Genomic DNA, 17,879 nt, shown 5'->3' on the forward strand with positions numbered 1-17,879 from the left:
TTCAACTGGGACAATTTAAACATGTCAATTAACCTAACATGCACATTTTTGAGATGCGGAATGAAACCAGAGCACTCAGAGAAAACCCACACAGATATGGGGAGAACAGGCAAACTCCATACAGACAGTGGACCCAGATGGGGATAATTTTTTTTCCTTGTCAATGTTATACCAAAATGTTATTCAAGGATCTGCTGTATATATATACCTACATATATGTTATTTGTTGCAAAATGTTGACTTATGTGATCCTGAAAACTGGCTAGGCAAATCTGAAATCCTTGGGCAGGCTGTCACTAAAGACATGCTTGACACTCTCAGGCAGGAGCTGAAGCTGAAGACCACAAAATGAGTTATTTTATCAGGGAAACCTCAATTCTGTTCATAAGGCCTTTCAACTGATTGAATTAGGTCAAGACCATCCAGATTTTTGAGAATAATCTCCCTCACTTAAAGTCAACTGATTGCAGATGGTTATCACATCTGCAAAATACTTCCACAGCAACACTCAGGATAGTGTTTGATTGAATATCTGTATATCACAGCCTAGCCATGTTGACACATAAAAGTAATCATCACATGTTTTAAACACAAACTTTTCTGTAGTTTATCCACTGATGTATATCCTTGCAAGTATAGTAGTTGTGTATACGTTGGTGCAAACATTGATTTCCTTGTTTACCTATAATCTAAATAAGAGCTCTATTAAAAAAAAAAACAATTTCACAATTGATCCTTCTTTTTATTTTATTTATTTTTATATTTTACTTTTTATTATACTTTAAGTTCTAGGGTACATGTGCACAATGTGCAGGTTTGTTACATATGTATACTTGTGCCATGTTGGTGTGCTGCACCCATCAACTCGTCAGCACCCATCAACTGGTCATTTACATCAGGTATAACTCCCAATGCAATCCCTTCCCCCCTCCCCCCTCCCCATGATAGGCCCCAGTGTGTGATATTCCCCTTCCCGAGTCCAAGTGATCTCATTGTTCAGTTCCCACCTATGAGTGAGAACATGCGGTGTTTGGTTTTCTCTTCTTGTGATAGTTTGCTGAGAATGATGATTTCCAGCTGCATCCATGTCCCTACAAAGGACACAAACTCATCCTTTTTTATGGCTGCATAGTATTCCATGGTGTATATGTGCCACATTTTCTTAATCCAGTCTGTCACTGATGGATATTTGGGTTGATTCCAAGTCTTTGCTATTGTGAATAGTGCCGCAATGAACATACGTGTGCTTGTGTCTTTATAGCAGCATGATTTATAATCCTTTGGGTATATACCCAGTAATGGGATGGCTGGGTCATATGGTACTTTTAGTTCTAGATCCTTGAGGAATCGCCATACTGTTTTCCATAATGGTTGAACTAGTTTACAATCCCACCAACAGTGTAAAAGTGTTCCTACTTCTCCACATCCTCTCCAGCACCTGTTGTTTCCTAACTTTTTAATGATTGCCATTCTAACTGGTGTGAGATGGTATCTCATTGTGGTTTTGATTTGCATTTCTCTGACAGCCAGTGATGACGAGCATTTTTTCATGTGTCTGTTGGCTGTATGCATGTCTTCTTTTGAGATATGTCTGTTCATATCCTGTGCCCACTTTTTGATGGGGTTGTTTTTTTCTTGTAAATTTGTTTGAGTTCTTTGTAGGTTCTGGATATTAGCCCTTTGTCAGATGGGTAGATTGCAAACATTTTCTCCCATTCTGTAGGTTGCCTGTTCACTCTGATGGTAGTTTCTTTTGCTGTGCAGAAGCTCTTTAGTTTAATTAGATCCCATTTGTCAATTTTGGCTTTTGTTGCCATTGATTTTGGTGTTTTAGACATGAAGTCCTTGCCCATGCCTATGTCCTGAATGGTATTACCTAGGTTTTTTTCTAGGGTTTTTTATGGTATTAGGTCTAAGAAATGGGGAAAGGATGCCCTATTTAATAAATGGTGCTGGGAAAATTGTCTAGCCATAAGTAGAAAGTTGAAATTGGATCCTTTCCTTACTCCTTATATGAAAATTAATTCAAGATGGATTAGATCCTTCTTTTTAAAATCTAAATTCTTCAAAATACATGAATTATTATGTTACTACTGATATTATACACAGCTACTATCTTAATGTGTTAAATGTGTTATGTTGGGCACTATGGATGATACAGAGGACTTTATGTAATACTGGCTTTGCAATGTTTACATCCCAATGAGAAAAAAACAAAACAAAACATAACGAAAATGGTGAAGATCTACATGTTGGTTTATATGCATGAAGGAGTCTTGAAGAAAAAAACTAAAAAAAAAGTAGTTCCTATAATGTGTCAGTTACTGGGAGACAACGTGAACAAAAGTAATATGAACAGTTTCCTCATGGAGTTTAGAAACTAAAAGGAAGTGCAGTGTGACCAAAACTTCCTACTCCAGCCTTATTTCCCTTCTTTGATATTCTCCCAATTTTTAGGCTATTTTCACTAATATTACATTTTAACAAGTTATTTCTTTGCCCAGAAATTTCTCCTGTCTCCTCTTAGTTTAGTTCACTCACTCCTATCTAAAAGCCGAGTGTTATTTTCCAAGAACCTTTCCCTGGCCTCTGTGACCAGGTTGAAGTCTTCTAAAACAGACACTTTTAGGACTGTATGTTACCTTTTAGCTCTGTTATCATTTAAATTTTTAATTTGTTTGTTGAATATATGATTACCTACTACCTTATCAACTAAAAGGGAAGCACTACAAAACTAGGGACCATATCTGCTTTATTTACCATTATATCCTCAATTTATAGCACAATTTTGGCACATAAGTCGATTTTCAATAAATATTTGTTGAATGAAGTGAATACTGTTTCCTATCCTATAGCAAGAGTCTCTACAGGATTGACTAAACCTAAGATCTATTGATATGTCTCAGTTGAGTAAGATTAATTTGTGAATGTGTGATATTCAGAAAGAATATTTCCACTGAAAGTGCATACTTGGTGACCTGGGTATCAATTCTTGTTGCATTTCATTTGCTGTATCCAAGGAGTAAAAAAATATTAAAGTGCTCTCAGATTTACATTTATACCATTATTTTCTCAAAATATGATATACAAATATTATGTATAAGAACCTGAGTTGCTATGTAAGTACCTGACTAGCTAGGAAGAAAAAGTTGGAAATGTTATGCTTCTAAATTTTCTTCTCCACTTAGTCCTCTTGCTGTTTCTCTAGTTTCCCCTCTCTAACCCTGTGGCCATTGGACTCTCATTAGCACCTCAATGACAGATTTCTCATAAAATTAAAGAACAGGCAAAAAAAAAAATATAGCCCTGTTATCTACTTATTGATGAATCTTGTTAGCACAGGGAATAAAGATGAAATCAAAAAAATTTTACAGTAATCCCCCATTTATTTCAAACCTATTAATTGTAATTTTTGATCTATCCCAAAAGGCTGTAGATTAAACTAGATTAAAAGTACAGTGCATAGTAAGTTTTTTTTTTAAAGTTAGAGTATTTTCACTGTGTATGCCTCAACCATTTTCTTAAAATACATTTAATAGCTTATACTTCTTACTAATTAAGAGAAAATACTAAAGAATTTCAGATTATTGTGTTTCCTTTAAAAAAAAAATTAAAATTCCTTTTGCTTTTTTCTTTTTTTTTTTTTTTTTTTGAGACGGAGTCTTGCTCTGTCGCCCAGGCTGGAGTGCAGTGGCCCGATATCAGCTCACTGCAAGCTCTGCCTCCCGGGTTCACGCCATTCTCCTGAGTAGCTGGGACTACAGGTGCCTGCTACCACGCCCAGCTAATTTGTTTGTTTGTTTGTTTGTTTTTGAGACAGAGTCTCGCTCTGTTGCCCAGGCTGGAGTTCAGTGGCCGGATCTCAGCTCGCTGCAAGCTCCGCCTCCTGGGTTTACGACGTTCTCCTGCCTCAGCCTCCCGAGTAGCTGGGACTACAGGCCCCCGCCACCTTGCCCGGCTAGTTTTTTGTATTTTTTAGTAGAGACGGGGTTTCACCATGTTAGCCACGATGGTCTCGATCTCCTGAACTTGTGATTCGCCCGTCTCGGCCTCCCAAAGTGCTGGGATTACAGACTTGAGTCACCACACCCGGCCTCCTTTTGCTATTTTTTAAAACTTTTGTTTTAGTTTTGGAGGTACATGTGAAGGTTTATTATATAGATAAACTTGTGTCATTGGGGTTTGTTGTTCAGATTATTTCATCACCCAGGTATGAAACCTAGTACTCAATAGCTCTTTTTTTCTGCTCCTCTCCCTCCCTCCTCCCACCTTCCACCGTCAAAGTAGACCCCAGTGCCTGTTGTTCCCTTCTTTGTGTTCATGAGTTCGCATCATTCAGCTTTCACTTATAAGTGAGAACATGTGTTATTTGGTTTTCTGTTCCTGTAGTAGTTTGCTAAGGATAATATTTTATTATTTTTTCTGTCTTTCTGAATAATTTAACACTGCTATGCAAATAATTGGATAAAATATTTCTGTGTTTTATATATAAACTTAAACTACTATTTAATATAGAATCAAAGTTTTTTCACAAGGAAACACTTGACATAGGATATTTGAAATATTCTAAGGAGTCCATGTCATGGTAATACCACTTTAAAAGATTCCTTCAGAACTATTCCACTGAGTGATTTCTAAAATGGAATTTTACAGTACTGTGAATGGATATATGAATGTGTGAAAAAATAAATACAAACCTGTTGTTGCTGGAGTACATGATCATCACACCATGAAATGCTCAAATACATAAGGGCATTAATCACTGCATTATTTACTCATTGTAATTTCATTTACTTATTGCAAGCAATTATTGTAATTATTATTTAATGATGAGTCTGTGTGAGCTCTGGCTCAAACTGTCTACAGTATTCCTTAAATTTCAGTGAAGAAAATTAAACAATTAAGAAAAGAAGAGCCACTGTTCAATTGAATTTCTTCTCATGCATATTGTTGTCAGATTATACATTTTAATTTTTTTTCCAGAATGTGAGGAGAAAACACTACATTCTGCCTTGTAAAAGTGGAGAAGCATTAATTAGCTCATAGCAATTATTACCTAATACCCTTTATAGTACCTGTATTCTCATCATGAGGACACACCTTTGTGTGTGCAGGCACTTATCGAGATCTTTCATATGGTAGAACCATATCACTCTGGCAACAAAAATAATATAAAATTATAGTGACTACTTTTTAAGCACTTGCAATATGTCAGCCACTTTCAAAATGCTTTGCATTAATCATCTGATAACAATTATTTCCGGAAGAAGTTCTTTTTCTTCCTTTATAGATTCAGAAACTGAGTCTTGTTGAAAGAAGGTAGTCCACGATGAAAGCTGGGATTCAAATCCAAGTTTATTTGCTTCCAAAACCATATTAAATCTTAACCATTATGCTGTGCCCAGAGGGGCTGATTGCATATAGCAATTACTTGACCTCAGCAAAGATCAGGGAATAAAGCTGATACTTTTCAAGCATGGAATGTGGGAAAGGGAACAACTCAGAACTAGCTTACTCCTAAGAAATGTGGACCCAGTTAGGACACAACATTTGACTTTTCTAAGCAGCCAGGAATATGCAAGAACCAATTTCACCTCTTAACCAGTTGTGCCTCACAAATAATTATTTCTGAATCTTTAATTGCTTTGAAATGGCAATGCCACTGATACACTAGACTTTCTAGTTTGAGTAATTGTTTTTATATTGTAATTCACTGACTTCCCTTGCTTGTTTGCTGTTAAATCCACGTGCTACATACTTAAAATAGAAGTGCATCATAATCATATGAAAACACTCAACTTGGCATTTTATGAGTGTATGTCACTAAAGACTGAGTAATTGCAGCCTTCAGGCAATTTAGGAAACTTTGTTTCTGTTAAATACAAATCAACATCAGCATTCCAGTTATCCATTGTTGAACTAAATATTCTCAATTAAGATTTATTGCTCAGTCTTGGATATATTAAATGCTTAGAGCAGTTCACATATCAGAGGATTTTTGTTTACTACTTACAGTGATTTCTATGTTTAAAATGTCCTTATATTATGAGTTTTATCCCTTACGCCTCATGTAAAGGAACTTGGGTTGGGCTTGTCAATCAACATTACCCTTCATGGCTATTCTTAGGAACCTTGTGTACTATATATTTTTTATTTGTTTGGTGTTTCCCCTTTATTTTTTTTTATTTTTTATATTTATTTATTTATTTATTTATTTATTTATTTATTTATTTTATGAAACGGAGTCTCAGCCTGTCTCCCAGGCTGGAGTGCAATAGCACGACTTGGCTCACTGCAACCTCTGCCTCCCAGATTCAAGCAATTCTCCTGCCTCAGCCTCCCGAGTGGCTAATTTTGTATTTTTAGTAGAAATGGAGTTTCACCATATTGGCCAGGCTGGTCTTAAACTCCTGACCTCGTGATCCACCCGCCTCAGCCTCCCAAAGTGCTAGGATTACAGGCTTGAGCCACCACCACTCCCGGCCTCCCCTTTATTTTCAATGTAAATCCCAATTGAAAGTCATTTGCTTACTTAAACATGAAGTACATCTTCTTGAAATCTACCAGACATTTTCTGTTACTTCATTCCAACTCATACACTGTATGAAGCAGATTGTGAATTATATTCGTAGATAACATTCTTAAGCACTTTTTTACCACATCAAATAATATAAGGAACCTCAGTTTTTAGAAGTAAAGTTTAAAAAAAAGGCCTGGATATGTTTCCTTGTTCAATATAATGTATTTCTGTTATTGATATATACTTATTACTGAGCACAATCACTATTATTATGTAGGAAGCACATTCCATGTAAGACTGCACATCTCAAAAGAAATGTTACAAATAGGTTACAAAAAAGACCAGAGGAGTTGACAAACTAATATTATAATTACGCATGCTAGCACACAAATAATTTAAATATACTTCCATCTGATTATTCATTTACTCATTTAATTCAAATGTTTTTAAGTTGGGGGTGCGGGGGAGGTAATTTTTTTTTCTTTTTCTTTTTTTTTTTTTTTTTGAGATGGAGTCTCTCTCTGTCTCCCAGGGTGGAGTGCAGTGGCGCGATCTGGGCTCACTGCAAGCTCCACCTCACGGGTTCACACCATTCTCCTGCCTCAGCCTCCCGAGTAGCTGGGACTACAGGCGCCCGCCACCTCGCCCAGCTAATTTTTTTGTATATTTAGTAGAGACGGGGTTTCACCGTGTTAGCCAGGATGGTCTCCATCTCGTGACCTCCTGATCCACCCGCCTCGGCCTCCCAAAGTGCTGGGATTACAGGTGTGAGCCACTGTGCCCGACTGGGAGGTAATTTTTTAAAAAGATTATGAAGTGTACACTAGGTACTAGACCCTAAAAATAAAACTTGGTACCATCCTCAAGGAGGACATAGTTCAGTAAAGGAAAATCATCACAGATAATTAAAAGCCATTTGAATGAGATTTTTAGTTGAGTTAAACAAAACAAAAACACTCAATATTTTTCATGAGTACTATGTTCATCATACAGATTAGATAAGTGGACACTGAAAATAACTAATATTTTGTGGGAAAGAAATTTAGAAAAAAAATAATTGTAACCAAATTGATGATATTTTGAAATTTTTACGGGATCTTGAAAAAAGTAATTTTTTTTTTTTTTTAAGAAACGACAGAAAGAGGAGGGACTTCCCTTATTCTTAGCAGAAAGGAGAAGCAGGCATAAAAGAGGATGATATGTATACAAAACTGTGAATTTTTGTATATGCGTAGCAAATCTAACATAAGGAAATATTTAGCATTATGTTGTCAGGAGCTACAGTTTAAAAATATTTGAGTGATACAATCCAGTGCCTTAAAAATATTTTGTTCTATTTTACTTATCAAGCTATAAAATATAGTTTTGGAAAGTTATAAAACTGTAGGTATTAAAGCTTTTAAAATGCTTTTAAAAGAAAACACTTAAAAATAATTTTGTTGATTCTGGTTTTTCCTCTATTTCTGTGTGTGTTATTTTCACAAGGCACATAAATTTTGCTACTCATAAGGGCTCGGAATATGGATAAACTGTCCGAGGTAAAATGAGTTATGTTAGGAAGGATGGAGGAAATGTTGAAATCTTACCTTGAATAGGATAAGTAGTAAGGGATCAGTTGACTACTTTAACTCTGTAACTGACAGGGTGAAATGAGAAGGGTAATTTCCAGGAAGGATTTAGATCGGGGTAAGATAAAGGTAGTATGCTCGACTAATTATTGAATAATGTTCTTTTAAAATAATGTGCTTTTATTGAATAATAATAATAAAAAAAAAAATGTAGGCCAGGCATGGTGGCTGATGCCTGTAATTCTAGCACTTTGGGAGGCCGAGCCGGGCAGAATCACTTCAGACCAGAAGCTGAAGACCAGCCTGAGCAACGTGGCAAAACCTGTCTCTATAAAACATATTTAATACAAAAAATTAGCAGGGCAGTATGGGAGGCTGAAGCAAGAGAATTGCTTGAGACCGGGAGGCAGAGATCGCAGTGAGCCGAGATCATGCCACTGCACTTCAGCCTGGGCGACAGAGTGAGACTCTGTCTTGAAAAAAAAATAATAATAGTTTAAAGGTTTGTATACACATTTTTGTGTGAACATTAGTTTTTATTTCTCTGAGATAAATTCCCAGGAATGCAATACTGGGTCGTATTGCATCATTGTTCTCAGTTTTATAAGAAACGGTCAAATTGTTTCCTAGAGTGGCTTTACCATTTTATATTCCCACTAGCAATGTGTGTCAGTGATCCAGTTCTCTGTATCCTTGTCAGCAATTAGTGTTCTTACTGCTTTTTATTTTAGCTATTCTGATAGATATATAGTGTATTGTCATTTAAAAACACTTTTATTTCTTCTAGACTTTAGGTTGTCTATAATAGTTTTCATTTTAATTTGCATTTTCCTATGATATTGAACATCTTTTTATGTGTTTATTTGCCATTTGTATATATTATTCTGCACAATATTTCTTCTGTGTTCTCTGTTCTCTGTTCTGTGTAATTTTCTTCTCTGTTCTAGTCATCACGCTCCATGTCTTTTGCCCATTTTGAATTGCAATTTTTTTAACTATTGGGTTTTGAAAGTTCTTTTGTTGATATTTACCTTTTGTTTGATGCATGGATTGCAAATATTTACTCCCAGACTAAATCATGTCTTTTATTACTTTTCACAGAGCAAAAGTTTCTAATTTTGATGTGCTTGTTTTATAATTGAGAGAATATTGTGATTATGAATGAAGTACATAATCTCAACATTTTTAATAATTAGATTATCTCCAAATTATCAGTTACGGGATTACCAGAGAGATGGTTGCAGGCTTTAGAATAGAGCCTTCGTTTGAAAGGGCAGTATAAACATTTATAACACTCATAAATATAGCTAACATTTACTTTATGCTTTCCATGTGTCAGACACAATTGTATGAGGTGTTATTCTTATCATTACCACCTCACAATGGTGCAGCAGCCAGGGCAAGGCTGCTAGAAATACTTAGACAAGATAACTGAAGGCTAGCACCTTGATTTGTGTTCACTTCACAGAGAAGCCAGGAATGGAACAAAGTGCTTAGGTTTCCTCAGCACATTCTTTTTTTTTTTTTTTTTTTTTTTTTGAGACAGAGTCTCACTCTGTTGCCCAGGCTGGAGTGCAGTGGCATGATTTCAGCTCACTACAACCTCCACCTCCTGGGTTCAAGCAATTATCCTACCTCAGCCTCCCAAGTAGCTAGAACTACAGGCGTGTGCCACCACACCTGGATAATTTTTTTGTGTTTTTAGTAGAGGTGGAGTTTTGCCATTTTGGCCAGGCTGGTCTCGAACTCTCAACTGAAAGTAATCCACCCATCTTGGCCTCCCAAAGTGCTGGGATCACAGGCATGAGCCACAGAGCCCAGCTAGCACACCCATTATTTACCCAGCAAAATCCAAATATTCTCAGGATGGATAAAGCATTTAAGATCGCCTAATAGTGAATACTTCCCCATGTAATAACTAGCCTCCATCAGAGCTAAAGTTTTAATGTTTCTAAAACAGTTCTGCCACAGGAATCGGAATAGTCATGTCATTTCTGATGAAGTCTGAAAAAATGTTCATTTTCGGATATTTCAAATATAATTCTTCTACAGGTATAGCATGTGATGTAACTCATTGGTGTTTCTCTATGTTTTGTGTGTTTTCAATGACTAGTTTCTAAAACTTTCACAGTCCCAGAAGTAGGAGTTGTTTTCTACTGTCTGAAGTTAGTGCCAGAAAAAGAATATTTAGAAGATTTTGATTATATTTATTATAGCTGTGTAGAGGCCTAGAAGTTAATCCTCTACATGTTAATATTCATGGTGTGTCTATTTCCCATATCTACATCTCTACCATTTCCCTGTCTCCAAAGGTTTCACCATTGTAATACTCTTTCCAGCAAAATTTAAACGGCCCTGTTGAATTTACTAAAATATTACATTTGAAAGCTTATAAAAATATGCAGTGCTTAAAATATGTTTTTAAAAATTGTGTGTCACAAAATTACCTGGAGAAATGTTTTAAAAATACTGAGGCCCAGGACCAGCCCAAACCAATTAAACTGAAATTTTGTGGACTGGGGCTGTAGGATTAATATTTTAAAATAACTTTCCAGATAAGTATAATTCCCAGCTAGGGATAAGAATTTTGAAGTTAAATTTGCTAAGTGATGGAAATCTATTAAAACTTATCTATTGAAAGCCTTAATTCTTTTTTTTTCTTTTCTTTTTTTTTTTTTTTTTTTTTTTTTTTTTTTTTTTTTTTTTTTTTTTTTTTGAGACGGAGTCTCGCTCTGTCGCCCAGGCTGGAGTGCAGTGGCCGGATCTCAGCTCACTGCAAGCTCCGCCTCCCGGGTTTACGCCACTCTCCCGCCTCAGCCTCCGGAGTAGCTGGGACTACAGGCGCCCGCCACCTCGCCCGGCTAGTTTTTTGTATTTTTTAGTAGAGTTTAGTTTCACCGTGTTTGCCAGGATGGTCTCGATCTCTTGACCTCGTGATCCGCCCGTCTCGGCCTCCCAAAGTGCTGGGATTACAGGCTTGAGCCACCGTGCCCGGCCTGAAAGCCTTAATTCTTAATTTTTTAAATTCCTTTTTTATACCCTTCCATTTTTATTTTAACTCCATATTGCATATTTATTTAATTTTTAGCTGCTTAGAAAATAAATGAGACACACAAAATGAACTGCCTAGTCTTAATTGCAACAACACTTAAAACTTAATAAACTTAATTTTTTCAATAATATATGAAATACTGTATGTAGGTAAATTACATTATTTAAAAATATTTAGTTTCTTATATTAATATGTAGAATATTTCTATTATGAGAGAAATTACATAATTTTTGCAATTTTCATTGTCTCCATAAAAATTAAAGCTGGCCTAGTTAAATTAAAATGTTCAAATAAAATAATATATAAAGGAAAATTTGGGACTGATAATAAGGAATGTTAGAATTAAAGCATAAGGGTTAACTGTATTTTAATAAAAATAGAAAAGATAGGTAAAAAAGATAAATTTTTCATTTCCTAAAGTTTTTTCTCAATTTAAATGGTGACTTTTTAAATAAATACTTATTATGTTATTCTATCTAGATTTCCTCGTTTGATAGCCAGATTCAGATACTTCAAAAATTAGTTAAATATGTCTCATAAAAACAAGACTGCGTTACAACTGATACGTTCTTCAGACAGATTCTATGGCCCTTTTGAAGATTTTCAAATTTCAGTCACCCATTCTGAGGATCCTTTAATACAGACATAATTATATTTCTTTGCATAGGTTCCAGTACAGTTTTATAAATATGCTCACGTTTGACCTGTTTTCTCATGGGTATTGATTTAGCATTCTAACATCACTGAGTAGTTTTAATTGCATTCAACAGTTTTGTTCACTGCCTAGTGTTTCATTTTTTAAAATATTAGCAGAACAGAGAACTGATTCAGAAATTACTCCAACACCATATATACCAATTAATCATTTAGTGTTATTAGGACTTAAGTGAATGATAATAACAAAATGAAAAATCTTATGATGCAAAAACATTTGCATTAATAAACTTCAGAGATATGTATTATACTTCTATATATATCTATACTATGAATATAAAGCAAATGTCACGAGTTTTTAAAATTAATAATAATAATGTAAAGCATTGCAATTCTATTTTATGAACCTGAGAATACATGCACCCAAGAACATTTAAGGGTTAAGCTAATATATTTAACAGGAAAGAAGATATATGGAAGGAGTTATGTGATATGCATCACATGCATATATATATAGAGAGATTAATAGAGAAACTTTAAATATCGTTTTTGTGAACCTTAAAACTATTAATTTGATGCTATTCAATGTTAAAATTAATTTAAATATTTAAGCCATACTAAGTAGAGCTGTTGAATCATTGCCCTTCTTCTGTACTTGTTACAGTATCTGGGTATAAGTAGTACATTAAAAAATTCAGTTGGGGCTAGGTGCGGTTGCTCACACCTGTATTCCCAGCACTTTGAGAGTCCAGGTGGGCAGATCAGGAGGTCAAGAAATCGAGATCATCCTGGCCAACATGGTGAAACCCCATCTCTACTAAAAATACAAAAATTAGCTGGGCATGGTGGCACATGCCTATAGTCCCAGCTACTTGGGAGGCTGAGGCAGGAGAATCACTTGAACACAGGAGGCAGAAGTCGCAGTGAGCCGAGATCGTGCCATTGCACTCTAGCCTGGCAACAGAGCGCAACTCCATCTGAAAAAAAAAAAAAAAATTCAGTTGGGAAGATAACTAAAGTTTCCTAGGCAGAACTCTTTGAAAACAAGCTATAGTTTCATAATGGAATTAACTAAATCGTCTGTCCATTTATTTGATGTTTATTAATTTTCTTCTCTATTCTAGTCATCATGCTAGACAGCAAATATAATAAGCTGACTATGACAAAGTCTGCTTCCTCTAGTCACAGTCCAGAAGCAAAGACACTAGATCCAAAAAAAAAGAGAGAGAGACAAAATTCTTTCCTCTGTGAAGCCCCCACTTCTTTAAGTTCCTTGGCATTGTGTATTGAATTGATTTAGGAGGTTTTATTTATTTTGTTTACACTTCCTGTATACTCCCTAGCTTCCTCCCACATTTTAAACATAAACTGTATATGGTAGAATCACATACATATGGAAAAGTAAACCATCCTAAATATATGGCTTGATGAATGTTGATTAAATGAATTTGCCTATATAACCAGTGCCCAGATCAAGAAACAGAATTTAATTAGAAACACAGTAGCCCCATGGCCAATCATTACCTCACATTCCACACGTCCTGACTCTGAGCATAAACTAGCTTTACCTTGGTCTTTCCAGAAATAGAATCATACACGTATTAAAAGAAAAAGTAAAAGAACTAGGCAAGGTGACTCACACCTATAATTCCAGCGGCTCAGGAGGTTGAGGTGGTAGGATCACTTGAGCCCAGGATTTCAAAACTGCAGTGAGCTATGATTGTGCCACTGCATTCTAGCCTGGGCAAAAGAGTGAGATCCCAACTCTCAGGGAAAAAAAAGAGGGTCTAATCCATAGAGATAACTGTTAAATGCCTATAATGATTCACATTCTTTGTCCTGGGAATCCCTGTAATTGAGAATTATTAGGCTATATTTCACCTTCTCTCAATGCACTTGAATCTGTACGTCTTTTCAATCATCTGCCTTCCTTTCATTTTTTTTTTTTAAGGGAAGGAATTATTTGTGATTTGTCCATTTTATTCTCTGAGAGAGAGCCCAGGAACAGTTGGTTGCATTGTCTGCCTGAGTATATGCCCACGTGCACTTTTCCATGAGTAATTATGGATCACAGAAGGCCGACATGGTTCCACAGAGTTATTGTTAAAATGTGGATACTGATGCTGCTGAGCATGCCAGTAGTTAAGTAGATGTGTGCCAAGGACCTTTAGCAAACAAAAAGTACCTACCCTGAGACCTCTGAAAATGATGGCCACCACTATAATATGTGAAGTTGCCCATAAAATACAATAAAGCCCAGCCTTACCTCCAGTGACACACTGTGCCATGTCGAGATTAGCGTCTTAAGCCATTGACTTGATTCACTCACTTGCCGAATGGTTTATCTCCCCCGTATCAGCCTCCAAATGAGCGCAATTTAATTCTGTGCTTTGGTAAAATTACTATTTGCTGAAAATCTTCCATTTTTGGATTTACTTGAAGAGGGATGAAATCACCAATTTAAATCTGTAACTGCCTAAGTAAATTTTATGGAAAATAGATGAGTAATTATAAATTTCATCAGTTAAATTAGTATCGCAAATGAGTCACTACACATTAAAACTTTCCGAGGCAAAGTGGCATAATGAAGAGGGCAGGCACTCAATTTGGAAACAGAAACTTTCTAAAAATATCTGGAATGTCCACTAACTAGCTATGAACACAGATTTCTTATCTACTCTAGGTACTATTTTTTGTATTTGTAAAATTGAACTGTCATTTCTCTCAGAGGAACAAGATTAGGTCAGTAATCCACAGAGATAACTGTTAAGTGCCTATAAAAGTATAATGTTTCTCTGTCAGTTAAAACTGTTTATGTTGGCTGGGTGCCATGGCTTATGCCTGTAATCCCAGCACTTTGGGAGACCAAGGTGACAGAATTCCTTGAGCCCAGGAGTTCAAGACCAGCCTGAGCAAAATAGCCCCCGTTATTAAAAAAAAAAAAAAAAAATGAAAAATAAAAATTAGCTGGGCCTAGTGGTGCGCATTTGTAGTCCTATCTATGCAGGAGGCTGAGACGGGAGGATTGCTTGATCCGAGGAGTCTGAGGCTGCAGTGAGTTATTATTGCCTCACTACACTCCAGTCTAAATGACGGGGTGAGACCCTGTCTCTAAAAAATAAACAACAACAGCAATAAAAAAAACAAACTGAAAACAACATATGTGTATTTCCCTATTAGCCAGATCTTATTTGTAAAGACAAAAATCTGAGCTTTCAACTTATTTTTTGCCCTCAAATCCAGTGGTGCTAGGTGAATATTATAATTTAAGTGGCTATCATTATGTTTAAGTTGTAAAATTTAATTACAGGTCTATCGATAGACTATGTGGAAAACAAGCTTTATTGGATCAGTTCGGGGAATGGAACCATAAATAGATGCAACCTGGATGGTGGTAATTTAGAAGTAATTGAGTCAATGAAAGAAGAATTAACAAAAGCTACAGCCCTAACCATCATGGGTAAGTGAAATGATTCTATAGCTTGGTTGCTTTGTATTGAATGAGGGCTGATTTATTACGACCTGTTAAAAGCTTAGGAAAGTTACTGCTCCATTAACACCAGAACTACATTCAAATTGCACACTTCTGTGAGGTTTTCTTCTCTTCCTTCTTTTCCTCTTTAGCAAACAGACTTATAAAATTATCCAGATAAGAAACTTAGCGTTAGCAATACTCACTTTGCTGTTACTGATTCTTGGTGTACTATGACTTATATTATTTTATAATTGTTATTTTCTGTGTTCTACTACAGTCCTCTAAAGTGTAAGGGCCTTGCGCATTTGTCACGATAAAGTCAAACCTGGCTTATCTCCATTTAATAAAGAATAGCTTGATCTGTAGACAGAATTCAAAAGACAAGACAACAGGGTCCATTTGACCAATGATTGAAATAATTTTCAATTGAATAATTCTTTTCAGTGTTCCAGAGTGAGTAAAAATTTTACGTATTTGAGTCTTATTTCCATTCCTTTGAATTCGATCTTCTGGGGAAAAAAAGGTGCCAGGTAAGTAAAATGATTAGGAAACTAAGAGAGAGGTGTGGCTTCCATGGAGCAAATAATTAAACTCTACTATATTGATATTAGAAGCTCATTTTTGAAATGTAAGTTTCAGTTTAAGAAGATAGTTTGAATTTTTCAAAAGATGTTGAGTGGATAGCATAAAGAAGAACTCTTTGGTGAGGATGGCTGAGTTTTGATTTAGTGAATGGCTGACTCTAAGCTGAAGTTCGTAGTAGGTGAAGGGTGTGAGGACTGGATAATCTACATAGAATTTCAGTAATTGCATTTGGTTACAGGATGATAATCAGAAAATTATTTAATATTTATAATTCTGAATATTGTGATATAGTCAGAATAACTTTTAAAAACTTATACAATTTATGAAAATCCCATTTGAATATATTTTTATATTTATTTATATAGGTAAAAATTTATGCCTTTTAATTCTATATTCTAAAGCTTTTAGCCATTTGAGAGCATTTAGTTTCTCAGGTTTGTGAGAGTATTTTTGTTGCTTTTGTTTTATTATTATTATTATTTTGTTGCTAATGTTCATGAGTATATGTTAATAAACAGTGGTTAATTGAGACAGATTTGGGAATCCATTTTCTAGACAAAAATATGTTTTTATTTTTGATTTTCAATTAAATTAAAAATATCTAGATGAAGGTGAGTAAGGTTTAAATATTGCAAATTATTATTTAAGAATAAGTCTTCCTCTCTCGTGAAGGAAGGAAAAAAGGAGATTGTTTTAAAAAACCTTAAGTATTAAGATGATCTCTATTTCAATTTTTATTATAGGGAAATATAGACATGAAACTATCTGCCCATATCACAAAGTTGTGAGAATCACCTGAAGTTCTAAATGAATGTACTTTTTGAAAAGTAGAATTATATGGAAATGTCAAAGTTGTTATCTGATGCCTGTGAATTTGGTCCTTAAAGCACTCTCTACGTTTCCCTCATTGGGAATTTCCAGATATGTGATAGAATACTTCATCAGATGTTTCGTAGTTTTCATTTGCTTAAGCTTATTCTTAAACTGCTGTCCTTCTGCTATACCTTTTACTTTTTTTTGTTTCTAAATTATTTCTTAGAATCAGTTTTTTTTTTTTTTAACAGTTTTTCTTCAGATGAGGAATTTAAATGTGTAAAAGAGAAACCATCTTGTATTTAAGTCTCCAATTTTCTTTTGAGTCTTTGGGCAATTTCTGTGCTATTTATATAGCATTATATTGACATTCTTTTCTTTGTATATATCCAGAAGTTATATATAAAACAAAAGGGTTGTACTTGATAAATAGGCTATTTTACAGTAGGAATTTATTGACAATTGTTTTATAGTGTCTATAAGAAGACTTTTTAAAAAAGCAATATATTACTCAGTATTGGAAAATGAACACTAATATTTTGTCTTATGAGTCTTTGTACATATTTTAAATAAAAATAAGCAGAGTTTAAATTCTGAAAGTAGTTGAGTAATCTGCAACAGTCTCTAAATCATCACCCACGTTATGTTTTCAAAAACTTACTTCCAGTGTACTTTATGAAACCCAAACTAGCAAATAGCATAAACAATGAACTCAATAAATTAGAGGAAAGGTGTTAAAAATCTTGCATAACATTTCAAGGAAAGTCAGTGACTTTTAAGGGAACAAAGTATAATAAAATTGTTGCCTCGTAGGAATATTTAAGGCTTTATAAATGTTTATTTCTGCTAATATTTCTGCTGCCCATGTTCTGAGTAGGAAATGAAGACTAAACCTACAGAGCTCAATGCTGTTAATATAGTATCAAAAAATGGAACAGGTCTCTATCTTAGCAAAAAATAAAGTCTGTTAGGTTTGTCGACTGATAAATGAAAGAAGGAGAAAGTTTGAGTGAGATCATAATGCCCATATTGTGTCAACCCTGTGAATCTGATATGACATCAACTTTGCAGAGGAACCCCACCTTGCAGAAATTAAAATTCTCTTAACAAGTAGGTTGCTGTGTAAGTATACCCCTTTTTGCCACCATAATTTGAGTAGCCCTGAAACATAAAGAATAAATATTTAAAACAAACAAACAAACAAAACCTCTT

General features: G+C 35.0%; 1 protein-coding gene across 1 annotated transcript in view; it reads left to right on the forward strand.

Annotated features, from left to right (window-relative positions):
- The window catches only part of LRP1B (LDL receptor related protein 1B), a 2,016,348-nt gene that overhangs the window by 1,376,611 nt on the left and 621,858 nt on the right, over positions 1 to 17,879 (forward strand). Inside the window, exon 32 of the mRNA XM_030916410.1 lies at positions 15,105 to 15,254. Within this exon, the coding sequence (XP_030772270.1) occupies positions 15,105 to 15,254 (150 nt within the window). The remainder of the gene's footprint in view (positions 1 to 15,104; positions 15,255 to 17,879) is intronic.

Source organism: Rhinopithecus roxellana, chromosome 14 (assembly GCF_007565055.1).
Source record: "Rhinopithecus roxellana isolate Shanxi Qingling chromosome 14, ASM756505v1, whole genome shotgun sequence".
NCBI classification, from domain to species: Eukaryota; Metazoa; Chordata; class Mammalia; order Primates; family Cercopithecidae; genus Rhinopithecus; species Rhinopithecus roxellana.